The sequence below is a fragment of the Agelaius tricolor genome, unplaced genomic scaffold, assembly GCF_023055355.1.
Source record: "Agelaius tricolor isolate 1412-34295 unplaced genomic scaffold, bAgeTri1.0.p SCAF_1, whole genome shotgun sequence".
Classification (NCBI taxonomy): domain Eukaryota; kingdom Metazoa; phylum Chordata; class Aves; order Passeriformes; family Icteridae; genus Agelaius; species Agelaius tricolor.
In genome coordinates, this window is record NW_027269261.1 from 10,025,043 (window position 1) to 10,051,525 (window position 26,483).

Consider the following 26,483-nt stretch of genomic DNA (forward strand, 5'->3'; position numbering starts at 1 on the left):
TGCACAAAAACTCCTTTGATTGAGCTCTTCAATGGTTGGCTAATGAGACAATCCAAACAATGGCAAGCCTAAAAACTCACATGCCTCATTCTGGAGAAGCAAATGTGAGAGAAGACAGGACACAGGGCCCCATCCTGAGAGTGGAGCTGAGAGGAGCACAGGACTGGGCAGCTACAGGAGGTGGGGACAAGACTCTTGTGGGAAGGAAAACACAAACAAAACCCCAGAAGGAAATAACTGAACAAGTGGGCAGCCCAGTGATGGCCTCAAAGCTCTGTGTTTTTCTGAGGGAAGATGAAAACCGGCAAGTCTCAGCTTTGCTTGGGATCAGATCACCAGGTGACATCCTGCTTGGAAAAGTGGATATCCCAACAGGAAAAAAAACATGTTGAGCTCTCTTAAAGAGCACTTCTGGATCCACTGCTCCTCCCTGCTGGCTCACCTGTGGATGCACATCTTCAGTGCCACCACAGAGGCAGACCCTGCACAGCTGCACCCCTCAATACAGAGGCTCTGCAAGAAGCCCCAGGTCAGCAGCACGTTAGCAAGAGCCTTGGTGGAGACAGCAAGTCCCACACAGAGCAGAAACATCCCCTGCAGGAGAAACTCGGCTTTCATGGAGCACAAACCCCCCAGAATTCAATCATTCTGCTGGTAAGAAGCACCTCTGCTGTCTTACAGCATCCAACCTTGTGTCATTGTTTTGCAGCATGACACGGGCGTACGCGCCATAAATGCGCTGGCAGGTGATGCAGGGATGAACAGGGCACCCATGCCTGTGGAATGAGCTGTACTGCAGATACACCTGCTGCAAACAGAGGCTGCATCTTCAAATGACCAGATTTTTAAAACAAAATTCACTGCCAGTGCTGTATACTGCATCAAAGAACCCGTCCCCCATCTCTGAGTTTCCTATTGATGATTATGATTTATTCCCTGGTGGCCTTTTTGCTACAACTGCTCAGGAAACTTTGGAAAACACAAAATTTTCAAGAGCTCAAGCAACTGTAAAAAAAGGTTTGATCATGAGTAGCAAGAGTTGATCTTTAGCTATACCTCTGGCTTTTGATAAAGAAGGGGGAAAGCTGGACTATTCTTTTGAATTAACAAGTGATCTCAAATCTTATGAAGGAGTTTAAGTTGAATGATCTATATAAACAGAAATCACATGTATAGTTTATGTGTCCAAGTATGAGTTGACATCACTGTCAATATCAGCTTAGCAAGGTGCAGTGTTTTGGTGGTTTGTACCAACTATCTCAGCAAGTTCTCAGCCACAGGAGGTTTAGGCTTAACTTGGTTGCATTTTTCCCCTGGAAAATGCCAGTTTCTTGGATGTGGGATTTTACAGAAGAATCACTTTTTCCACCTGTTTTCTCAGGGCTGTGATGGACCTGCTGAATGGGAAGGCAGAGAGAGAAAGTTGCTCCCTGGGAGCTTGGGGAGAGGACAGAGAGATGTGATTTCGCTGGACTGGAACAAGCTGGACCATCTTTCTACAAGAGATTTGAAAACTGAGTTCAGGCAGCCACATTCAGCTGTTCTTCATCATTATACTAAACCAAAAACCACACAAGTTTTGGTTTTCAAATGCCAAAATCCTTCAGCATAGTACCAACATTTTTCCCTGTATTCATGCTTTTCCTACCTTTTGTATTCTCCCATGGAAGACAGAGGTTCCTACAGACTCATGCTGGCTCCTGGGATCCATTCACAGCTGGATGCCCTGGCCTTTGCACACTGGTTCTCAGCACATTTAGCTTCTCAGCCATATTGCTTTTTAGTATTAATTACATTGATTGGGGGGTTTTGTATTTATTGGATCATGCTGTGCTTTCTTTGCTCAGATAAAACTATCTCACAAACAATCGAAACTTGAACAGTCAGAACTTGTTATTTTCCACAGGACAAACACTAATTGTCTCAGAGGCTTCCCAGAGCAAAGACAGCCTGTTCATTTGAAGTAAAAAAAAAAAAAAAAAAAAAAAAAAAAAAAGTAGTTCTCTACCTCTTTTTGAGGTGGTTTTTTTTTTTTTTATTTTGAAGAGTAGGATTCTTCAGATCTGAAGAGCCTTCTCTGGTTTGACAAATCAGCAGGGCTGGTAGATGTTTAGTGCAGGCAGATTAGAAAGACAGCTGAGAGGGTGAATGTGAAGGGTGCTGTGGAGCAGAGACTGTAGTTTGCAATAGGCACTAGAGAGAAATATAATCAAATGTTTCCTCGTAGTCACTGATGAGGCTGCCAGTGTGACTCCTTCTCTGTCACCTCACATTATCTGCCCTGCTGGGAAACTCAGTAATTACACTGCAGACACTTATGGAGACATACTTGTCGAGACAAATGATGGGCACGAGGTGATTGCGAGTTAAGAAATGTTAAGACTGCCTCGTGAAGAAAACAAACCAAAACACAGTCACTTCTTTGGTAAAAAAAAAAGATATTTGCATATTAAAATTTGAAAAGAAGAACTGACTGAGCAAATTTTTTCTGTGGGAAAGGAAATGGTTTCTGGAAAGCAAATTCACATCTGCAGAACAGAAATTATTTTTATTCTCCTGGAAGGACATTCTAGCTTATCAGCTTGGGACAAGTAGATCTGTTTACCCAATGGGAAAGCCAAGTGTTTGAGCTATCAAGGGTGTTTTCTATTCAAAAGCCATGTCCACAGAGGATTTTTAGCTGGACATATAACCTAACATGGAACCTGACCATTGCCAACTAAAAGCTAAAATAATTTGCAGACACCTCCCTCAGCAAAGTATCTTAAAAGGCAGCCACCACTACCACAGAGACACATCCAGGTGGGGAAGATGCCACCCCTTGAACTGCCTTCCACTGCCCTGGAGAATGTCAGGCAGGAGATGTTTCAACTTTACCTCATGGGACAGGTAAAAGGCAGCAATTCCCAGTGGCCAGAAGCAGCAGAGCATGGAGAACACAGTGAGGCCAAGATGATCCCTTGGTGGCATCATCAGGAAGTTGTCTTCACTCTCGGTGTCACTCGAGTAATCGCTCTGGAGCGGCGAAAGAGAGAAACATAGATGTGCTGGTTAATGACACTATTGCTCTTCCTCTGCCATCAGCCAATTCCCTGATCATTTGACCATTTCTCCTCCTCTTCCTCACCCACTGTGTCACAGATTCCATCACTGTTGCGTGAGCTTGAAAGCAAGAAAAGACAAATGTAAAGATATCACTGCAGGCAGCTGAAAAGGAAGCGCATTAAAGGAAGGGGCTCTCTAGTCACATGAACCAGGGTGAATATTTCCTTTCAAAAATAAAGGAGGAGAGGGAGAGGGAGAAAATCCACAGTACTGCTGAAACCACCCCTTGAAATTGTGCACTCACCTGAACAGGTGAGATACAAAATCAAAAACTGCTTTTGATTTTTCAGGTTTTTGCTTTTCAGGTTTTTGTGTGCTGGCATAGTATCTATGGAGACCACCTTTCTGAAATTTCAAATTGCCTTTCCTTTCACATAAAGATGAAATGGGGAAAAGATTTCTCAGGTAACTTTGGCCCTGTGCTGAATCACAAAATTATCAGTTATGCTGCTTCCCAAAGGCCAAATTGACCCACCAGTGAGTTACCAAGGGTGAGAGAATAATTCTAATCATACAGTCCTGACCATGCAGACCAACTGTGAACCAGAGGGGTGAAAAAAAATTCAAGAAATCCCAGAAAGAAATCCAACAGCAAAAGGTACCTCAACTCTTCCAGTTAAACACTCCTTTCCCCAAGCAAACCTTCCTTCCCAACACTCTCTCTTACAACAGGACACCTCATCCTGAGCTTACCAAGAAATCTTCTCCATTCAGAACTCCCCTTGACATTGGGATAATTGATAATTTGGCTACCTAGCTCTCTGTCTGCTCTTATTCCTGGATCTGCAAGAGCTTTACCCTGACACTGAAGAAGCTGGATATTAGTCTTGTTGAGAAGTCAGAATTATATTTGTCAGTTAGGGTGCCTTTCCCTTCCCTTCCCTTCCCTTCCCTTCCCTTCCCTTCCCTTCCCTTCCCTTCCCTTCCCTTCCCTTCCCTTCCCTTCCCTTCCCTTCCCTTCCCTTCCCTTCCCTGGCACCATTTCCCAAGTTTGTTGGAGGAATCAGGCATTGGAAGGCAGAATGCCACAAAAAGCATCTACACAGGAAGGAAGAAAGAAGGGAATCCAACTCCATTTGTAATGTGCATTTAAGATGCAGTTTCATCACAGCCTGTAAGTGCCTGAGCAGATAATTTCTGATCAGAGGCAGCTCTTTCATTCTGTAGAAAAGCTGAAGTGACTGAAAGAAGAATAGAGGAAAGCAGACACAAGGTGCAGATTTTTTTTAACAGAGATGGTGATGAACTCTTTTCTGCAGTTGTAATGGATTTTCTATTAAAAAAAAAAACAACCAAAAACCTTTTCTTAACTCAAGGCTGGCTACTCCTAAAAGCTATGAGCTTTACCTCAACTGAGACAGTACAATTGCTCTGCAGACAGCCTGCCAAGCACACTGGAGATGTCAGACAACAGGGTCTGCTCTGCACTACAGCTGCCAGCAACCTCTGATGGATATTCAGGAAGCAGCCCTTTTACTTTTTTCCTTCAAAGCAACCAATTCAGCAACATGCACACACTGCATACAAAACTAATTCCTTATGGGGCCCTGTGGGATCTGCCTTCCAATCCAGATGGTCCAGTGCTCTGGTTTGACAAAGACCAACACAACGCTGCTCCAAGTTAATATGTGGTCTGTTTCCCTCCACACAATGCCTGCTCCAGTAATGTGGTTAAACAGGATGACCTGTTCTGCCAGCACTCTGCATCCTTCTGCTCTCCTGCAAGTGTTCTGAGCTCACCTCCATGCAGCAGATGCTGAAGGCAGCAGCTGGATGGAGGCTCTTCTGCCAAAGGCTGTATCTAATCACTGCTCTGCCTCCACACACTCACTCATCCCTGAGCAGCAGGGGGATGATTATTTATTATCTTTATTTATTATTTACCAGAGCAATTATCTTGCTGATAACTTCTTAAGAGGTGATGTCTCTAAAGCCTGCTATTTATTTAATTTTGCCTGTCTATTTATTTCTTTCTCTATACAACTTTGAGTTTTGCACTTGATTGCCTTTCAGTTTTAAAGGCATTTAAAGGAGCCATAATCCCCTAACCCTGACCTGCTGCAGCTCCTCTTGTTTCCCCAACTCCCAGTGTAAAAATTGCCCTGTCAGTCAGGCAGCCAGCCTTGCAGAATGGGCTCACAGAGGTCTCTCCTTGCTTGGAAAACTTTTCACATGTAACTTGGCAGCACCAAAATGCCATGGGCAAAATCCCCTGGATGCAGTTGCCCAGGCCTATTCTTCCTCCTTGATCCCTGGACTTTGATCACCTCCCTTGTGGTGTTTTCTGGACCCCCACAGCCAGGCTGCTCCTCAGGAACTGGCATCCAGCACATTGCCACTGGAAGGGGATCACTGCAGACAGAAATGAACAATCTGCACTAAAACAAGCTGGGGCAAGTGCTGTGACCCTTCATGATTGTCCCCTTTTTGCTTCTCAGCTGACACAGCAGTCCTCAAAGACGTGTGCCAAATATCCACCCTCTACAAACGACAGGAGGCAGCTCATGCAGGGCTCCTGCCACTCACATCCCAGGCTGCATCCCAGAGACATTCCTGGAAGTGATGATGAGAGAGGGAATTGCTACCATTAACAAGATTCATAGGAGGGCACTTGGACACTGCTGAAGGTGACTTCCCAGCCGTGCTCCCTTCATCTGGAGCTGGTTAATGGAGGTTAATATCCCTTGGCAGAGCTCAGTATCTCCAGACTTGAGTGGCTTCTCCTTCAAAGGAGAAAAATAAGTCAAATGCAAAGAGTAATCACTCTTGTAACCTGTTAACAATGTGCCTTTGAAGGAGCTCAGAGATATAAAGTATGTCCTGTGGGTAGGATGAGTCAGTGCTGTGAGTGCATATCTGAGTGCCACTCCTCTTAGGAGCTCATGCCTGGGCACCACACCTCTGACAGCACACCTGTGCTCTTCTGAGCATATGCCATGGGACAAAACCACTGAAAATTACATTCCCATATTCTCAACACAGCCCTAGATGAGCTTGGGCAAGGTATTTATGGTGCTGTTTTCCTCCATTGCCCAGGTGCAGAACAGGAAAAATGCTGTACACCCAATTCAGAGGAGAGCTGTGACAGCCAGTGAACTCAGTATCAGTAAAACCAGGCTGCATGGTCTTTGGGTTGCAGAGCTCTCTGGAAAGGGAACTCTGCCATGCACAGCCCCCAAGGAGTGTTCAAATATGCCTTCTGGATGCCTACAGCCAGGGGAGGCTGAGGACACAGCCCAGTGCAGGACCACAGGCTGGAAGCATTGACAGAAAGCATGTGTGATTTCATGGGGCTTGGTGGGCATCAATTTCCTCAGGGTCTTCTCTTCATGTTGCAGAAAAAAACATGTCAGGAGGTGCTTGGGAATGGTGAGAAGAGTGGTTGGATGGAACAGGATCCAAATTCTATCTCTACAATTTCATGCTCAGGTCCAAAGGATAAGTTTTCACCACAGAATCCAGCAACTTCTCGTGGGAAAAAAAAAGAAGAAATGTATACCTTGAAAGCACTACATTGCTTTTCTTCTTTCACTCCCAGAACATTCTATTTATTTTGCTTTTAGAGATTGTTTCAGACAATGCTGGGTGCTGGGAAAAAGTAAGAGGGTTTTAAGAGACAGCTCCAAGGTATTCTTTTATGCGACGTAAATGAATAATTTAATTTGCTGCCATGAATAGCTTGGGTTTCTCTAAATAAGCAATCTACCTAGTGGCTAGGAGGGAAACTAGCAGCAGTATAATATGACAAATGCTATTTTTGGATAAAAGATGGCACATGAACTCTAACAGGAGGGTATTTCATCTTGTAACTCATTTCATATTTCACTGCCGCCGCATTTGACAAGTTGTCTGTCTATTAGTTGTGGCGTAAAGAACTCATAAGATATTTATAAATTTTACAGAGATACCTAAATAGGGAATCATTTGATTTCAGGGATGGGCATGGAAGAGAGAAGTTTAAATCCCTGACAGAATGTGCAGCCTTCTGTTTTCATGCCTGGAAATTGCTGGAGCAAAGCGGGGCTCTATATGCTAATGAGAGCTGTTTCTGAGATGTTTTTCCCTCCAGACAATTATGATTTTCTTAGGCAGACTGAACAACACTCCACCAGGACCTGAGAAGTACTGCTAGTAAAAAATCCCTACAAATAAGTTGTGAAATGTTGCTGCAGGGTACAGCCCATGATCAGGATGTCTCCTGCTCTTCTGTAGCACCTCCCATGTTCTTCAGAGTCCCCGGGCTTGGGAAGACAAGAAGGTGTCTCCTTCCCAGCAACTTGTCCAAGACATGTTGAGCTGGATAGACCCATCCTGAGGAGGCTGGTGGCTAACAGAGAAGCAAACCCTGCAGCTTGGCTTGGTCAATTCTTCAAACCAAAACCGAATTTATCAAAATGGCTGTGCTTTTTTTCCAGAACCTTTCTCTACTGCAAAGTTTTCTGCCAGAGAACAGCAACCTTTCTGCTTATCAAGAGCCCAACCCTTTTCAAAAAGGCAATCATGTTAGAGCAGTCTGATCTGCAATAAAATTATTTTCTGCATGTGTCCCTCCTGAGAGTCTTGCATTGAGGTGGGGGGGGGGGACACTAGAAAGTGAGGAGATTGATTTTTTGACATTTCTATGAAATTAAATATCCGTCCTCAAAAACCCTAGGTAGGCATACCGGTATAAGGCAGGCAGTGCCAGGGAGACATGGAGAAAGAGCAATGACTCACAGGCCCATGGCTGGTGTGCCTTCCAGTAGGCATTTTACAGAGATGCTCAAGCTGGGACTCCCCTGACAGGTGGAGAACAGGAGGTAGCCCTCAGTTTTCAAGAGGAAAGAGCTCTTCTGCTCAAAGCTGTCCTCTTTGCCAGTGTTTCCAAAAAGAGGCTAGTTTATAGAGTTTTCTCCCAGAAAGAAGTGCCAAAGCAGGCATGAGTCTTGGTCTGCTCTGACACTCTGCAGCTTCCATGCCTTGATCATCTGTGCCTTGACAATCAACATGACAAAATACACAGCAATGTCCTGTGCCACTCTCAGTGCAGGCTCAAACCCTTTAGACTCTCACAGAGGAGAAGCAAAATTTGCATCTCTGTTGTGTCACCCTCTTCCTCCTAACTTCTGCTCCCAGTCCCAGCTCTCTCCCAACCCCGCTATTAGCAACCTAAAAAAGCATTTGCTTCTTGTCAGTGACTGGCAGGGAAAAAACTTCTTCCTAGTGTGACACACTTTTTCTGTGTGATTCAGGTGCTGGTTTTGTGTAGTTAACCATCTGGCATGGTTCATCACCTTACACAGTGACTGTTTGTCCTTAAGGAGTTCTCTTCCATTCCCAGAGTCTCCATACAGGAATTTAGGTCTCTAATGAGGCTGTGCTCCGGCCAAGCCCAGGAGGCCCTCATGCATCTGGCCACACAGACACAGCCTCTGTCCACCAGCCTCTGTGAACCAGAGGAGCACAACACAGCAGACACCTTTTTTTCTGGTCTGGTGCTGTCAAATTCCTCTCTCCTCTCCTGCATGACCAGCTGCATCTGCAGAATTTGGACCTTCCTGGAATGGAAGCTACTTGCCATGCTGAGCTACTTCTGCTGCAAACAGATGCTCAGCAGGTTGGTCCTTTGGGATCAGGGGAAAGTTCATGTAGGAGTGTGAAAACCTCAGTGCAGCAATGGAGACAGACCCTGGTCTCAAAGCAGAGGTTTCTAGCAAAACAAGTGTTTCCAACTAACCAGGTCCTTATCCAAACCATGCCTGGATTTCTCATCCCCTGTTCCTAGTGGAGGAGAAATTTTGATGGAGAGGACAGCCCATGGGGTGGTGTGTACTTTGTGAATGTCTTACTCTGAGCACTTTGTACACACAGGTCATGATGGTTGTGCATACATCTGTATTTGTTAGCACAGTGTCACCCCAAAGGGCCAAATGAGACAGGGAGTCTGTGGTTCCACATACTCTACATCCATTCAAGAACTGCCACGTTTCGTCTCAGGGGGTCTGTTTCCAGAGAAACAGGTCAGAAAGAAGAAGGAGCCAGGGAAAAGGATGCACACAGTGTCAGAGCATGTTACCAAAATTTACTGTCTCATTTCTCCTCTTAAGATCAGGGGAGGATGAAGTTCTGCAGCTGGTTTCTAAGACACAAATGCTCTCTGTGAAAAGCTGATCAAGTTCCTCTAGTACCACTTTGAAGAGGTTTTTTCCTTATGCTGCTCATTTTTCCCAGCCTTTTTTTATCTCATTCTCCAGAAGTTGACTCAAGAATGTCTTCTTGACTTGAATTGATGAGAGTGAGGTTTTTTTTTTTTGCTCCCTGAATATCAGGCCAGATGTGTCAATAACACCATGTGTGCTGCAGTCACTTGTGTCACTACTGCATGAGAGAAACTGGGGCAAAAAGAAAGCAACCAGGAATTTTGTTTTGATTAAGGAAATTATACTTCCCACAGCCAATTCTGAAATTCTGTGGAAGGGTGTGATTTGAGCTAATAGTCTCACATGCTTCAGAGAGAAGCTTTCTGTCTCCCTGTGGAGGCATTGAATACTGCATTAATGGCACGCACTGTGAAAAACACTTCCCTCTTCCCACCTTATCAATACAGAGAATAAAAGAGAATAAAAGGGAAGTCAGGCTCTTGCTGGATTTCCCCTGTGCTGATCACAGGGTGAGACACTGGTATTACAGGAGGTGAAAATAGAAATTTTAGGGCTTGATGGATCTCAGTCCTGACCGAACATCACAGCAACAGAGAAACATGACCAGTGTCCCTATCTCAGCTGTGACATTCATGTTTGAAGGCATAGCTTTGCTCTATGACAGACAGAGGGTCTTTGCTAGGTTAGGAGTCTCTCACCAGTGGTGGAGGAAGTTTTCAGATCACCAGCATTGTTCACCCTCCATTCCCACAAAAACTGGCAAACACAAATTCCTGTCACACTTGGGCCTCTGGTTAAAATAAAAAAAATAAAAAAAATAAAAAAATCGCATCATTTTAGAAAGAACAAAGTTGTTTCCATAGTCTTCCCTGTTACTTTACAGTGAGCAATCAATGAGCCATGGGACTCCTGAAGAAAACATTGCATTTGAGTCTAAAAGTGTTCAGCTCCATCAGAAAAATATCATTTATTTCAGAGATATGAATCCACTGCAGCTTGAAACCCAAAGACTTCTGTTTCTGCATTCATTCCAAGACAGAAATATGTTGTGTCTGAGCCAATAATTTAAAACATTCTGCTCAAGTCAGGTGAAGGCAAGAGATGATGTTGGCCTGCTGAGTAAGATGGGCTCCATGCAGATAGACAGATGCACCCAGCCCCAACATTACACAGCACTTAAGCACGTGGGTCTTCCTCTGTTTCTGACCAGCCCCTTCAGAGACAGAAGGGAAATGCTGATCTCCTTTAGGGCCAGTGGGAATTTTGCCATCAGTATCCACAGATCTGGGACCTTACCCAACAAATAAAGATGAGCAAATTCATTGTCCTAGTTGGAGGAGAAAGTGATACAGCTGACCCAAAAAGCAGCTGATCCCCTGCTGTCCAGCTCTAGGGGGGTTGTACACTTAATTTCAAGCACACCCTCCTCCTCCCAACCTTCCCCACATATCCCAAGTGACATCTGACCTCTAGTTCCTGGAAATCCTCCTCTTCCTCCACCTCATAGGAGAGGGTGTGGATCTTGATGTCATCCGCAGAGAGGTCGATGAATTTGCTGTCGGGGTACTCCAGGCTGTCCTTGGCGGGCGAGCGCTCCTCGATGAAGGTGGTCTCACAGCACTCCGGGCCCAGGCTCTCGCCCCACGAGCGCAGCACGTTCTCGGAGTAGAGGATGATGTTGGGCCTGTAGTGGGACTCCACTGTCTGCTGCAGCATGCTGGGGTCCAGCAGCTGCTGCACGGGGTCACTCCTGCCATTCTCCGGGCGCCTCGGGGAGGACAGGCCGCCCGCTCGGTGGCTCTGGTACTGAGGGGTGGGGTACACAGAGACCAGGCCATCCCGGCTCTCGGCCACCAAGTTCCTCGTGTTGATTAAACCATTCCTTTTCCCAGCCTCAGTGATCTTACTGTGCATCAGCACGTTGTTCTGCTCAACCAAGCCATCCATACTGGGAGGTGTCCGAGGCCTTTCTTTTGCCGTGCCTTAGAGCTCACGCCGGGTGAGTGGCTCCCATTTTCCTGATGGAGAAAGGGAACAGAAACAAAGGTGAGGTTTAGGGGGACAGAATATAAGAAAATAAAGATAGTGTAGAAAGTAATCTTACCCCTAAGGAGTTGCAGCTGGGCCAATTATCAAAGATTAGGAACAGGCCTGACTTTACCAAGCCAGAGCTGCAAGAAAGGAGAAGAAAAGTGCTACAAAAGAGTGGGGTGGCTGGGTGAGAAGGGCACTGGAGTCATTTGGCTGCTTTGTGAAGAAGAAAGAGTCCAAGCTCTGAGGAGCTGCCCACAAGAAACACCAAGAAGATATGAAACTTTTGTGATAAGGAGACAGCAGTGGGGAACCCCTGCAATAAGATGGCAACAGTGAGGTCAAAGGCAATGAATTGAAGGACTCAAGTCAGCTTGTCTTCTATACAGTCTCAAGAGAAAATAGAGCCCCATATATGCGCACACCCTGATTTAGTTCTCCAAATATAGCCATTCAGTTCCCCAAATATTGCCCCACTCAGGGAGGCAAATTCCCCACATCCATAGGATGAAGGGAAGCAGATGAGGGGAAATGTCTTGGTAGTGATGGACCCCATCAAAGAATGGCTTTGGCACCTGCTCCAGCCTCCTACAGGTACACAGCTGTCATCCTGGAAACAACATCCCTTTCCTCTAAACACTTTGTATAAGAGATGGGGAAAAAAACCAAAAAAGATCAAAACAACAACAACAAAAATCTCCTAAAAGAACCATTTTCAGTTCTCAGAAATCTGCAACTGCAAAAGATGGGCAGGTGCTGTGTTCACCTGTCAGTGTCTGCAGCCACCCTTTGCCCTTGGCAAGTGCTTTACTATCCTTTGAAAACCAATTATTTTCAGCCTGAACAATTTCTCACCAGGCTGTTTGTTTTTCTCAGGTGTAGCCAAAGGCAAATGCCTTTTTAAATACTTATGTATTGGCCACAGGAACTGTAAATTCAGGGGTTTGTTTCTGGGCATGAGCATAAAAATTACAGACGTGCTACTGCCTTCAAAGTTCTTCATATTAGATCCTCTAAGACCAAGTTATTAATGCAGGATTACCTGTCCCCATTGTGCTGTCTGGAGGAAACCAAAAATGAAATACACAAACACATAAACATATGTAATTTTTTTACTCAATGCTTTCTATTTCCCTTTTATGTCAGACAACCTCTAACAGAGCAATGTCCAGCAAAAGCCCAGTATTTTTTCCTCTTAACTCCAGACTCCAAACACCTTCAGTCTCTCTTTTGGATGCAAGAGGTATTTAAACCACTGCTAAGAGCTGTTCTAACGCTACCAATTAAGCAAGAAACTTGTTTAACACACACGAGAGCTTGACCCAGAGCGCTGACATGCTTACATTCACAGCACTTGGTTTAACATGCAGAGGCTCCATTTTTATTGTGTTGTCAAGTAGTTAAGTGCTTCTCTTAAGTGAACCAGCAGGAAAGCTACAGAAGAGAAAATCCACCATGGTGGGATCCCATGGAAGTTCCATGTGCAATCCAGGTAGCAGGAGCATCCTTCTGGGCCTCCAGCTGCTTGAGCACAAACCTTCCACTTCCTCCTCCCAAAGAAACTGCATGAAAGTACATCCCCATGGGCAGAAGGTGAGAAACACTCATCAGCTAAAGAGTAAATTCTCAGACTTCGCTCAGTTTCTCCCAACATGATGGTTGATGCTACACTCCCTGATGTGTAACATCAACCATCAATCCTTCACCCAAAAAACTGCAAACCCTCTTGCAAACACTCTTATTCCTGCCACCTGACAAGCAAAGTGAAGTGGTCAGGAGGAACATGCCACAGATGTAGCAGAAATTGGAGAAGACTCACCAACCAAACAAATAAATGCCCTCCTAGAGAGATGTATGAAGAGGTCAACACTTTGTCACTGCATCAATGGCTGGAAAACTTGGGTCATGCCTTGCACCTGCCTGTGGTCACATCATTTCAGCAAAGTCTGCCTTAAGCAGCACTCAGGAAAATGCCATTTTAGGGCAGTTTCATTGCATGCCTTGGAGCTGCTTTGTTTCTCAGCCCTACCATGGATCTAAACATCTATATGGCAGGTCCTTACCTTCTGTGCATTTCAAACAGTCTTGTAAACCAATATTGGAGATTCTGAGTGACACTTTCCCCTTGGTAACGGACAAAAAGTGGGAAAAAACATCAAAAATGAGGCTCGGACAAGACAGGGAGCATCCTTCCCTCACAGAGCTCCTCTGAAAACAGGGATAGTCCATTGCTCAGGACATCCTCCCTGGAGTCCCACATAGCAGGGCAGGCAGTGTGCCTCAGGGAAGGTCAGCAGGGAGATGTGGATGGCAGCATGCAATCTGGGTAAATGCTTTAACCCCAGGTGCTTTTTAATCTGCAGCTGGCTGCCTGCCCTACCAGAGCCTGACCCAGTGTTCTTGGCCCTGCAAGAGTATTGCCTAATGGGAAGAGGCTGATGAGACTTGTGCCTTTTCAGGATAATACATTAAGAGGGGGGAAAAAGAGAAATAAAGAATTATATCAGTATTTCTCCTGAAATGGGATCCCCCAAGTTGAGATGGAGGTGTGACAGAGAGTGGCACATGGTCACTTAGGGGCAAAAGGCACCTGTGCCAGTGCCTCAGAGCCTTTGTCCTGCCTGCAGGAACCCCTTGCACATGGATCCAGCCACTCCACTTTCACCAGGGGCTCTCATGGACATGGCCTGGGCCAGGCTTGCAAGCCTGTCCTAAAATTAAGATTGCCCCAGTTTCCAGGTTCCCTGCAGCCCAGAATCCCTGGATGGCAGTGCCAGAGCTGGTGACCTCTGACAGACCACCTGAGGAAACTGGGAGGGTGCCTTCTGTGCAGGAAGCCAACATTCAAAGCAGAAAAAAGCTCTCATCACCTATGGCCACAGTGAGGTTTCAGAATGATGTTGACAGGAAAATGAAATTCATCAGAGCTCTTGAAATAAGAAAGCTTTTCAGTCTGCTCCAAGATGCATAGTTAATTTTAATTGGTTGGATTCAGGTTTCTTCAGTTTTTGCATGGTTTTAATTGTCCCACAAATCACTCACTGGCACTGAGGCCAACCAGAAATAATTCTGCATTTTTATACTTGAGACTGGAACCAGAAGGAAAAGCCAAGTTCAAGTTATTAACAGATAGATATATATAATCAATATATCAACCTTCAATCTAATGTTTACCTTGGGGTTAGACATTTTTACCCCAGTCTAATATAAAAAGTGAGTCCATTAATTACTTTACCCTTCACTCTTTCCAATTTCTTGGATTCCCCCCTCCTCCTTTCTTATTTTAATAAGAAGCTGCAAGCAGTGCCAAGATCTCTAGCCTGCAATGCTGTGGTTTATTAAGCTATCACTGGTGTTACAGCAGAGCCCAGCTACAGTGAGGAGCTGCACTGAGAGCCACGCTCTGCTGGGTGTTCTGCAGCCTCCTGCTATGATGACAGTGCCTGACAAACTAATTAAGCACAGGGTGTGAGACAGAGAAATGCCAGCTGTAAGGAGGGCAGGGAGAGAACAGCTAAATGCTGTGCCCCAGGTTTGAGCAGAAGCCAGCTCTGTTACTGCCCACCATCCCAAAACTCCTTTGCTCTCCTGGGACCTGGCAGGATGCTCCTTTCCTCCTCTCTCCATGGGGCTTTGCACAGCTTAAGGGCTCTTCAGCCTTCTGGAGACCCTCGCCAGGCACCCAGTGTCCTGTGTGAATAAGCAGTTGGGAAACTCTGAATGCAAACCCCTGAATTCTGAGCAAGCCATAGAGTTGAAACATTGGGCTGTGGCTGAGCAGCCCCAGCCACCTCCTCAGAGCAGACCAGAAGGACATTCATGCACACAGACCAAGCACCACCAGCCCAGCAGACTGGTTTGTTGGCAAGAAAACTGGAAGGTGAAGGCAAGTGAGGCTGAAGGCAGAGTCCCCATCTGCTGTCAAAGCCTGAGGCTGTACCCTCTGCCATTCCCTGCAGATCTGGCAGGTCATCAGCCAGGAAGAAAGCATCAAAAACTCGTGTGCTTCTGCATGGGGCTGCTGGATATTGGCAGAAGCCTTTTCCCCATGAAGACAGTCAAGCACATTGGGAAAAAGCTGCCCAATGAGGATTCACAGTCTCCATCCTTGCAGGTTTTGAAGACCCAACTGAATGAAGCTGTGAGGATTGTGGTGTGATCCCAGTTGACCTCTCTGAGCAGGAAATAGAGCTGCAGACCTCCTGAGATTCCTTCAACTTGATCATCCCATGATTTGAACCCCTCTGATCCTTACAGGTTCCTACCTGTCTCCCATGCTCCCCAAAAGTACTGCTCCCAAATCCCCCAGTGATGCTCAATCACCAGAATGGCAAGAAGTGGTAATAGTGACCCTTTGTGCCACCAGCAGAAGGTGATTCAGCCCCAGGATTATCAGATTCAACAAAATGCCCCTGGGTTTGAAGCTGGTTTCCCCTCTGCCAGTGCAGAGAAAGCAGAGGGGAGAAAGCTCTCTTGAAGAGCAGTCAAGGCCCTCATAAGTTGCAGATTCCCTGGCAATGAGCTCTCAGGTAAGAGGGAGTTTCTAAAGCACAGTGCAATAAGCTTCAGAACGGTTTGAGGCATTCCAGACATTTAGAAACTGCAACAACAAATACAGACCTTATGCATGAGAGAAATCACAGGCAATGTATGGATCTGGAGTGCTGATTACAAAGTGAAATATTTAACAAAATGAAGGAAAAAACCCCTTTCCCACTTGTATTTTCCTTCTTTGATTTAGCCGGGCTTATTAAAGTAGGTTTTGTTTCAAGGGAATGCTGTATTTCAGCAGCTGGAATTCCTTTTACTCTATTAAGTAAACTACAGGGAGTTTCGTAAGGCAGTGCAACTTACTCACACTGGGAAAATTAGGAATGCATGCATTAGTGATAGCTAAATGTTTCATTGCTAACAGTGGAATTAAAAAGACCTCCATGCTATTTTAGTATTACCAATATGCAGCAAATCTGCTGTGAGATGTGATCTGTCCTCCTAAAAACCAGGAACTTGGAGAATGGTGAAATGCCCAAGGTCATGTCAAGACAGAGCTGGAAATAAAATCCAGGTCTCTTGATTGCCTGTGCAGAGATATATGTTAAAACAATTACCATCTGCATATCTGCCTGAATAATTGATTGCTTAATTCAGTATCTGAACTAAAGAATGGAGTGGGGAAGAAAGGAGGAATTACCTTGTGTTGACCTAATATATAATAATGTTATTCCTGCAACAAAGTATTTCCTTTTGAGCAGATGGAAGTATTTTGCCTGAGCTAAAATGAAATGCAATGTTTCATTTATTTATTTTTAATTGAACAAGCTGGCCCTTAATTCACTATGCCTCAAGTTGCCTCCAATTAAAAAAAAAAAAGACACATTCAGACTTTTCCAGCAATTCTCCTTCACGACTCAAATTTTTCAGCCTTAGTTCTTAGTGGGGTTCAGTCTGAACTCACAACTTTTTTCATTCACAGCACTTTCCAGATAATAAATAACTAATGACTAAGAGAATCTTGCTCTGGTGTTAATAACCCTGGGTGGCAGGCACTGGTGTAAAAGCACCTTGACACCTGCACCACTTCTGGCAATTACTCTGCAGAGTGAAAGTAGTCAGAAAGTCTGGCTGTGTTTTTCCTGCTGTGTTTTCAAGTGGCTCCCCAATACTGCAGAGCAGGAGCATCCTATTCCAACCCCCCATTTCAAACTGGGGAGATTGAGCCATGAGGAGCAATTCTTACTCTAAGAGCTTCCAAAAGAGAAGTTGGAAGTCTCTCCCACGAATACCAACATCACAGCATCCTCTGGCCCTCTTGCTTTGCCTGCTGGCTGAATCCTGTGCCTCTCCTTGGACCTAAAGTCCCTGTTTAACTTGTGACACAGACAGGAGCACCCAAATGTGGATGCAGGACTGGCCCTGCCAGCTCTCTCCAGCCTCATTCCTGATGGGCAGCCAAGCCCCCAGAGCCCAGTTCTTGCACACACCCTGCTCATCTGCCTCTGCTTGCTCTCCCACCCTGCAGGCAGGGAGCAAAGCAGGGCAGGACACTGCCTCACACTCTCTCTGCATGTAAAACCCCCAGTGCTGTGCTCCAGGCTGGGCTTGAGGTATTCCTGAAGCACAGATGGGAAGTAAAGAGCTGACACAACAGGAAGACAGTGTGCTGGTGCAGACTCGGTGCAAAATGGAAGTTTCTGTCCCTCCTGCCCCAAGCAAAGCACTCCAGGGCTGTAAGTCACTTTGCTAGAAAAACACTGCAAAATTACTGGAGTCAGTTCATCTGGGCAAGGATGATTAGAGTAAACAGATGCTTCTGGGGCCATAAAATCAGCTGTGCTCCATAAGACAGAAAAATTGCAGAGCCAGGACTATACCATGGGACAAAAGCCTTACAGAGTAAGTGATTTAGCCATGGCAAGAGTGGTAGCTGCAGGCACACAGGGCAGGCAGGGGAAAATGAAGCAGCAGCATCAGTGGGGCATAGTTTGACCTTTACAGACCTTTATTAACCCTACACTCACCCCTCCCTGCAGAAACAAAAATGGAAATGAGTCATGCTGATGCCTATTGGAGTCAGGGCATTGTCTGAACATGAAGAAAAGCCCTGTCCTCTTTGTTCTCTGGGAGGAGAAGGGATATAGGACCTCAGGGACTTGTGTATGGGAGGCACAGGCTTTGGGCTGGCAGCATATCCACATCCCAACCTTGCCTCCATGATTTTGTGAACCACATGCAGCTCACATGTTGAGGAAGAGAGGAGATTGCTTTCCTGCAAAGAGCACAGGGATAGGAGCTGGAAGCTGGGTGGGTGACATGGGGACATCACCCACTGGGAGAGGACTGGATAAGTCATTGCATGTGGGGGGCAGCTGCTGTGGGAGATGTCCTGAAGCAGCACACTGAGCACAGCTGCCCTGCAGCACCTGACACCAGGCTGGGTGCCTTTCCTAGGTCCTTTCTCTAGAAGCTGAACTGTTTGATTATGTCCCATCCCTGGAAGTTTTCTGGTTGGATGGGTCCTGAGCAGCCTGAGCTAGTGGAATGCATCCCTGTCCATGGCAGGGGGTTTGGAACTACTTAACCTTAGTATCCCTTGCAACCCAAACCATTCCATGATTCTGTCCTTTAGCAAATACCATTTTAGAGTTCTTTGTTCTGCCTGGGGATTTTTAAGGTGTCTGAGCAGTCAATCAAAGCACACAAACCCCATCAAAATTCAGCCAGAATTATGCCAACTTGGTGGGAACAGTCAGCTCATTCTTCTCGTGCCTCTGTGAAGCCTCAAAGCATAAAGACAGAAATGCAGCACAGATTTGGAGAGTTATTGATAAATGAGGGAACTTTGCAAATTCAGGTTTTATAGGGACACACATGCACACACACATCCATAGGGATGCCAGGTATAAAACTGGCACTGCTAAAGGCATGCATGGACTCACACCACTCATGCACTGCACCACTGCTTCAAAATGCAGTCTTTGCTTGTGCAGTGAAAACAACCAGTTTGTCACTCTTCTGATTTTACAGCACCAAAATTGAAATTACAAAATCTTTTGATTCTCAGGTGCTACAGGTTAGAGCAGCCCCACATGAATCCTCAGGGTCACAGGCATCTACATCTGAAGAGGAACATTTTGCTGTGACCCTATTATTCAAAGTAGTTTCCAGCTTTTTTTTTGCCAGAGAAAGGGCACTCAGAAACAACTGACATGATATCTGGAGGATGTGTATTCAGACACTTACACACAGCCACTCTTCATGTTTGTCAAAGCAAAGCCAATGAACACGCTGAGTATTTTTCTCCTGTGCGCACCTCTGCAGTTATTTTTCCTTTCTTTTTTTTTTTTTCCCCAATTGAACTGTACAAACCATAACCTGTAAAAATTTGAGTCTCCAAAGTGAAGATGACAAAATTTGGGCTCTTAATAACCACATATGTAATCTGCAATCTTAACAGCCACATGGACAGTATTAAATAACTCTACTAGAAGCATTTTAAAGCTGTCTGCAGATATGAATTTGCTGTAGAGAGAAAAAAAGATAAAAAACCTTATCCAAACACATTGCACATTTTCTCTAATACTGTTCTCAGAAGAAAAAGCATTTTAAACCCTGAGAGCATCCTTCCTCAAGTTAAATGTGTTGTGGTGGTGCCTGTGTACACCAGTACTGCATTACATCTGCATTTGTATAAGGAAGAGCCCTCCTCTGTGTGTGAGATTTATTCCAGAGTGTGTGGCACCAGTGGTGTGAGACATCTGCCTGCCCAGCTAATGAGAGGAGACTTCATTTAATTCCTACAAATGAGTTTATCCTACCCTGGCACGATCTGTAGTTACCAAAACTGCCAATAAAATGTCACCTTGTCCAGTAAAATCAGTCTTTGTCTTAGGAGCAAGGTAATTTGAAATTAATACAGACCATCAACTTGCAGCTACTTTAAAGATGACAGTTAATTAACTATAATTAAAACTAAGTCGTTTAAATACATGAATGTAGGAAAGTGTATTCTCTGTTCTGACTGCTTTTTAGGATACACAAATATCCCCCTCAATCTGCCAGTTAATGCATCATCTTGAGCTTAAGACCATCAAAGCATCTTTTAATTGTTGCTAATGCTCTGTTTACACCAGATTAATATCTAATTAACTGTAATTTGAATATTTAATCTATCTGCAAAGTTTAGATGATTTTTTTTTATTTATTCTATCAGAGGCTACAGCTTCCCTCCGGTGATTTTAAAGGCACAGTTCAACAGATTGCTCTCTGGAGCAACTCCTGCCACTCCTGCTCCCTGTTCTGCCCAGGCTGGGGGGCGTTTATGCCCCACCACCACAGCCAGTCCCACACAGACCCTTGCACCTCTCCCCCTGCAGCACGCTCCTGGCTGGGGAGTGCTGCCCATCCTGCTCCAGGAAGGCTCCTACTCCTGGAGTGTCAGTTCCAGAAAGGTCTCAGTGCGCTGCCAGCCTCTTCCCACAGAAGAACTGACCCCCTGCGGGATGCTTTAGTGGTACCCGGGTACCCCACCCAGAAGGACGTGGCAGGCACGGGGGACTCCCCCAATGTCACCCCACTGCCACCGATAGCGGGGACCACTGCTGCCTCCTTGCTTCAACCATCCCTTTCCCCAACTTAGCTCTCACTGCTCTCAAACTAGACCATGGGAAGGCAAAGAAATTCAGTCCGGCGCCTCTCCGGAGCAGGATAGCGAGGGGAGCGGGCAGCTGCGGCCGCCAGGAGCTCAGCACCTCCGGAGCTCTGCCTGCCCCCGGCTGGGGCTCTGCCCCCGCAGACCCCTGCACAACCCCTCTCCCCCTTCCCTGGGCTGGCAGGGCGGACGGGAGCCGGGAGGAAAAGCTGCCACAGTGCGCTAGATGGGATTCCTCTCGGGGAAGAGGAGGGAAGGGAAAAGGAGAACCCCGCGCGCACTTTCCCTTCCAATGTTCCCAATCTCGCCGCGCACTGGAAAAGCCTCTTCTCATTCCATAGACCCCGCCGGGCAAGACCGGGCATGGTAATTTGGGCTTTCCGCAGGGCATCGGGGAAGCACCTCTGCGGGCGGCCCCGCTCAGCCCCCGCGCTTCCCTGCGCTCCCCCGGAGTCCCTCGGCCGCGGCGGCTGCGGGAGCCGCGGTGCCCCCGCCTCCGCTCCGCGCTCCGGAGGATGCTCCGGGGGATGGATGCTCCGGGGATGCGGCGGAGCGGCCGTTTGGTGCATGGCTGCCCGGAGGGGATGGGACAGGCTGGGCTGGGGGGTCACTCACCTCCCTGCAAGGTGACCCGCGGCGCGGTGCTCCCGGAGGGGCGGCTCAGCGCCCGGGCGCTCCGCCCGGCAGCATCCCCGCGGCGGGGGCGGCGGCGGGGACCGGGCCCGGGGGATGCTCAGCGCCGGCGGAGAAGGGGCTGCGCCGCCTGCACCGCCTCGGCGGCACTGTGGGCTCGGGAGGAGGAGGAGGAAAAGGAGGAGGGAGGGAGAGAGAGAGAGAGAGAGGCAGGCGGAGGGAGAGAGGCAGGAGGAGAAGGAGCCCTGCGCGGCAGCGCGGCCAACTTTCCTTCTGCAGCGCAGCAGGAGCAGCCTCCCATCCCTCGGTATGTAACCCCCGCCCCGGGTGAGTATGGCAAAGCCCTCCCCTCTCCGACCCCCCTCTGCTCCCTCTCCTCCTCCTCTCCAGGCCTTTTTCCCTTCCATTCTCCTCTGTTCCCCGCACAGCCGGGCTCAGCGAACCCTGGCGGGCACCGCTCCTCTGGCCCCAGCCCGGCTGCCGAGGGACTCCGGCACTGCTCCCCCCGCCACCAGGGCACTGCCAGCACCCCGGCACTGCTCCCCAGGACCATGGAGAAGCTCCAGCAGCTCTGGAGAACTTTAAATGTTTGTGTTTTATTTTTATAGCGTAATGCCGAGCGCGCTGCGCTGCGTCCCACGGCATCGAGGGGTGTTCCCCGCTCTCCTAACAATCCTGCGTGACAGGGGTAAGCCGTGCTCATCCACTCCTCTTTCCATCCCCAACAACCCTGCCAGCCAAGTCATTTGCCTAAAAGCTTCTCTGTCACCACTTCTTTCTAGATGCTTCAACATCCACGGCTCAAAACGCTGCTGGGAAATCACATGCTCCGTTTAGATCACTGCTTCCCTTTGCCTCTACAGGGACAGAGACACGAGGATGGAAAGCCCTGGTGCATTTTTGTTGCCTCCACCTCTCTGGGTTATGGGTTCTGCCTCTCACTGCTTGCTTATCATTTGTTATTCATAGTCCCCAAAGCAGGCATGCCAAATCTTTGCTGAAGGAGAATGTTCAAGATTCAAAGCATACCTTAACTCACTCGATCCCATCTGAGGGGTTTTCCCCAGCCCTGTTTTCTGCTCTTCAACAAAATGTTATTGATATTCCAAACTCTCTTTGTGTTCAGTATATCCTAGTGGTATTCACAGAAGATTTTTGCTCTCCTTCTAAATATCTGGTCCCTTGTTCATTCCTGAGTTGATCTGGAGTTCAGGGAGGTTTTGTGTCTTAGAGAAAACAGTTTCTTCCTTAATGTAATAGGCACTGGGAGACAATTCATACATAATCAGCAGAAAGAAATAGCCCCAAATTATGATCACGCTGATTCTCCAGAGTGTTTTTCACCTTTACTTTCTTGTGAATAGAAGTCTCTTAATCACCATCATTATGCCTTTACCAAGTAACACTTTTAGGCCTTTCCATCCTGCTTGTACAGGGACATAACTTTAAGGAGGGGTTGGCTTGCAGCCAAAGGTATTTCTGCTCCTACAGTGCAAATTCATCAGCCATCACTGCTACTGATTGGAGATACCAGCTGGTTTGGATGGATGGTGAATTCCTGCTGAAATTCATTTTTTAGGGACCAAATGTATTTGTGAAATAGGGGGAAATCCAAACAGATTTATTGGGATTTTTTTTTTAAGAAAAAAACTTCATTTATGCAGAATGGACGGGGGAAGGGATTTCTGGATCATCAAATCAAATCCTCTTGCTTCCAGGCAGTTAGTTTCCTTCTGACACTTCCAAAATAGGTTGTTTTTTTTTTTCCATAATGTTATCAAAGTGAGATTCAGTGACATCAGGGAAGTAATAATTTCCTCTGCATTTGCCTTTCTCCCTGAACCAAACTGAGCACATTCTTCCTTCAGTCTGGGAACACCATGGCACTTTGTGTCCATGAGGAAACCTGGATTCATTTGGTTTACTTGAATTTTTCAGCAGAACAAAGAAAATCTAAGTAGAGGAGCAAAATCACGATCCAACAATGACAGGGGTTGCAACCACTGCTACAGACCAGGACATACTTCTCCCTTTCTTTTAGTTGGCCTCTTCTCTTCCCCAAAACCATCAAAGAATTTACCAATACACTAATTAACTCATAATAAACTAGTTTTAATTATGCCACTTTCCTATGGCACTACATTTGCCATAAATTGTCCTGTTCCTTTTGCTGGAAAGCTGATGACTGTGCCTGATTTGATTTTTATATTTGCAGCTCAGTGGTACCCTGCTGACTTTTGAAGAAAGTTCTTCAAATGGCAACAGAAAGGGGCCTGTGGTGGGGCAGGTGAACTGCAGCAGGCTCGTTTGTGATGTTGGTGGTTTCTCTTCAGGTGCAGCAGCATCACTGAGAGCCCTCCTCAATACCAGGTTGTGCAGTGCATCCTCAATGCATTGTGCCAGCACAGTTCACAGATTCTCATGGCAAGAAATTGGGGGGTTCATGTGTCTAGCAGTGGTAACTAACCCTTTCTTTTTGTTTCTAAAGGTGCTTTCCTCCACAGCTGATGGAGATGCAGGAAAGCTGCTGTGCAGGCAGAAGCACAAAGAGGAGCACAAAGAGATATTTGAAAGGGGCAAAGGTGGGGAGGAAGAAAGTGCACCTCCCTGGCTCTGATGGCTGTTGGAGCAGGGCAGCCCATGATGGCTTGTGAGCATCCATGGTCCTTCAGTGTCTGCCTGTGAGGAACTAGGGATTTGGGAGCCATCAAGGCAGGATGTCAAAAAAGAAATGCCACCTGGAAGCAGAAATGACCAGAGATGTACAAACAGCTTTTCTTACAAAATGGAGGTTTGTAGGAGGCAAAGAAGGGATGAGACTTTGCAGGCATATGTCACTACAGCTTCAGGGAAATCATTTCACCTCGAGTCACTGTGAGCAGGGCTGTTACAGGGGGAGTGCTGACCCAACAATTGGCCACTGCCTTCAGTGGAGGCACCCTGAGGAACAGCACTCAGCCCTGATCTTGGGTGCCCTGGGAGCTCTGCACCACAGCCTGGGAGAGCCCTTGGAGACGGAGCTGCTCTGAAAGCTCCAGGGCCAAACCAGTTGGGAACCAGCACAGAGTGAGAGCAGGAGAGAGTCCTGGTCTGGGAGCCACACACACAGTGCTGCAGGAACAGAGCTTTGTGGTAGGCAGCATTCCTGGATTCCAGAGAACCATTAACTGCTGCACCCACTGAGGTGCTGAAATGCTCTTGGGAGAGTCAGGTTTCACTGTGCTCCTCAGCTGCCCAAAGCCAGAGTCTGGGATGATATGATGCATGCTTGGGACACCACGAGTGAGACAGAGGAAAGGCAGAGCCTTGCAAGTGTGCTGGTGGTCTGTAGGAAGAGCAGCAGCACCACCTATCACCGGAGAGACAAGGAGAGAGGACACACCAGGTGCTGCTCCCCCTGCCTGTTCTCAGCACGAGACTGGAGCCCAGATTTTGGGGATCACCACAGAAAAACTTCCTCTTCATAGCAGAAGAACCCGGCTTAAATCTTTCACTGCACTCCTTCTGCTAAATCTTCCTGTGGTGCACAGCTAGCAGAAGGAGAGGGAGGGGATGGAAAGGTGAAGGTTTTGGAGAAGGGCTGAGAGCTGGAATTTACAGAATAAAAATAATGACCTTCAGGTCTACAATACCCAAAGAATTGCTCCTCACTCAGAGGGCACAACTAGGCCCCAGGACCCTGTGCTCCAAGTTGTGCAGGGCTTTTGTCTCATGCTGTCAGTCAAAAATCCTGGCACCAGAATTATTGCTATGGTCTCAACCATATGTAGTTTGATTATAATTCAGAGTGATGGAACAGAGCAATCAGGAAGTAGCCCAAAATCTGTAATTTCTTCTTGCCAAAGGCAAAAAGAATCCAATCCATGTAATTGGATCCAACCCCAAAGGCGTAGCCAGGAGTGCTTTTAACTTTCTGAGAAAGAAAAATTGGTTAGCTGGAATGGCTGAGCTGTGTGGGTGCTGAGGTTCATGTTGATTTGTTTGCTGGTAGTTCTGAAACCAGAATAAAAATGAGAGTTTGGATTAAGCCAAGCTGAGCACGTTTTTTTCTTATTCTGTATTCACAGCAAATCGACAAGCAAAAGATACAATTTTTTGGCTGAGTGAATGATGTAGCTTAGCTCAAGATCAAATATTTCATTGCTTTGAACTCTTCTTTATAAACTGGATATGCATACTTACTTGCAACAGAGGAAAAATCTAAACACAATCACTGTCTGCCTAATTAAACCAGAAGTGGCTGCTAGATATCATCTGCCAGGAGGATGAAGGAGGTCTTTGCATCTGGTGCTAAATTAATTTGGAGGGACCTGTTAGGAAAAGTGGGACAGCACTAACCTTTTATGTATTCCAGTCTCTAGGAAGGGTTGTCTGTATCTCCTTTGCCTTAGACAAGTTGCTTGAATTCAGCCAAAGCAGTCCAGTTTCTCATTTGTCCAGGAGCTGGGAGACTCAGAGGCTCAGGAAAAAAACCTGCACTGCCTTTCTTTTGCCATCTGTGCCTTGCCTCACTGCATACAGCCCTCGTTTTTGAACTTTTTGGGATTCTTCCAGGAAGCCTTACAGCAAGTTCTGGCAGCAATGCTTTCCTGTCCAAAAGGTGGCTCTTTGACCAGTATGGGCACCTCCAAGGGAGAGGGAACTGTGTCATTTTTGTGCTGCCTTGCACTGGCCTTTGGAGGTAGAGAGGAAAGGCACAGCTTAGTGCTAATTGAGATGTGGCCATCTGTCAGACAGGAAACATGCCAAGGCCACCTTGTGACTTTTTTATAAAGGAAGGAACCAGCCACTGGTGAAATATTTATGTGCTACACACCTTGTGACTTTTTTATAAAAGAAGGAACCAGCCACTGGTGAAATATTTAGGTGCTGCAGACATTGAACCAAGTCAAATAACCACCAAATATCTGAGATGATAAAGTTCCTCTTGGATGTGATTAAGTATTGTAAATTCAGGCAACCCCAATGAGGGGAGAGAATGATGAGGAGGACTCCATCTTATCAGAAGGCTAATTAAATATTATATCATATCATATCATATTTATTATATTATACCATACTATACTAAAGAATACAGACAAGATACTTACTGAATGCTAAAAAGATAATAATGAAAACTCATGACTCCTTCCAGAGTCCTGACACAGCTTGGCCCCAGTTGCCAATGAATCAAAACAACTCACACTAGAGTTTAATCAAGCATCACCTGTGGGTAAACAATCTCCAAACACATTCCACATGAGCACAACACAGGAGAAGCAAATGAGATAAGAATTGCTTTTATTTTTTCTGAGGCCTCTTGCTGCCTTTCAGCTTCCCAGGAGAAGAACCCTGGGTGAAGGAATCACGTTCAAAGAATGTGAATGCCACAATTAAGGATCTCCTGAGTTATCTAGCATCTCACCTTTAATGCCTTTTTATCCACG

General features: G+C 46.5%; 2 protein-coding genes across 2 annotated transcripts in view; one reads left to right on the top strand and one right to left on the bottom strand.

Moving 5' to 3' along the window:
• The window catches only part of SYNDIG1 (synapse differentiation inducing 1), a 51,566-nt gene extending 30,388 nt beyond the window's left edge, over window positions 1–21,178 (bottom strand). Inside the window, exons 1-3 of the mRNA XM_071422536.1 lie at window positions 21,040–21,178; window positions 10,713–11,263; window positions 2,878–3,015 (exon numbers count right to left, since the gene is read on the bottom strand). Coding sequence (XP_071278637.1) covers window positions 2,878–3,015; window positions 10,713–11,192 — 618 coding nt within the window. The 5' untranslated portion in view covers window positions 11,193–11,263; window positions 21,040–21,178. The remainder of the gene's footprint in view (window positions 1–2,877; window positions 3,016–10,712; window positions 11,264–21,039) is intronic.
• Window positions 17,649–25,084, top strand: LOC139600217 (uncharacterized). Its single transcript, XM_071448262.1, has 6 exons — window positions 17,649–17,669; window positions 20,811–21,364; window positions 21,666–21,745; window positions 21,840–21,949; window positions 23,273–23,427; window positions 23,546–25,084. The coding sequence occupies exons 1-6, from the start codon at window positions 17,649–17,651 to the stop codon at window positions 23,709–23,711; spliced, it is 1,086 nt and encodes a 361-aa protein (XP_071304363.1). The 3' UTR covers window positions 23,712–25,084.
• The last annotated feature ends 1,399 nt before the right edge of the window (window positions 25,085–26,483 follow it).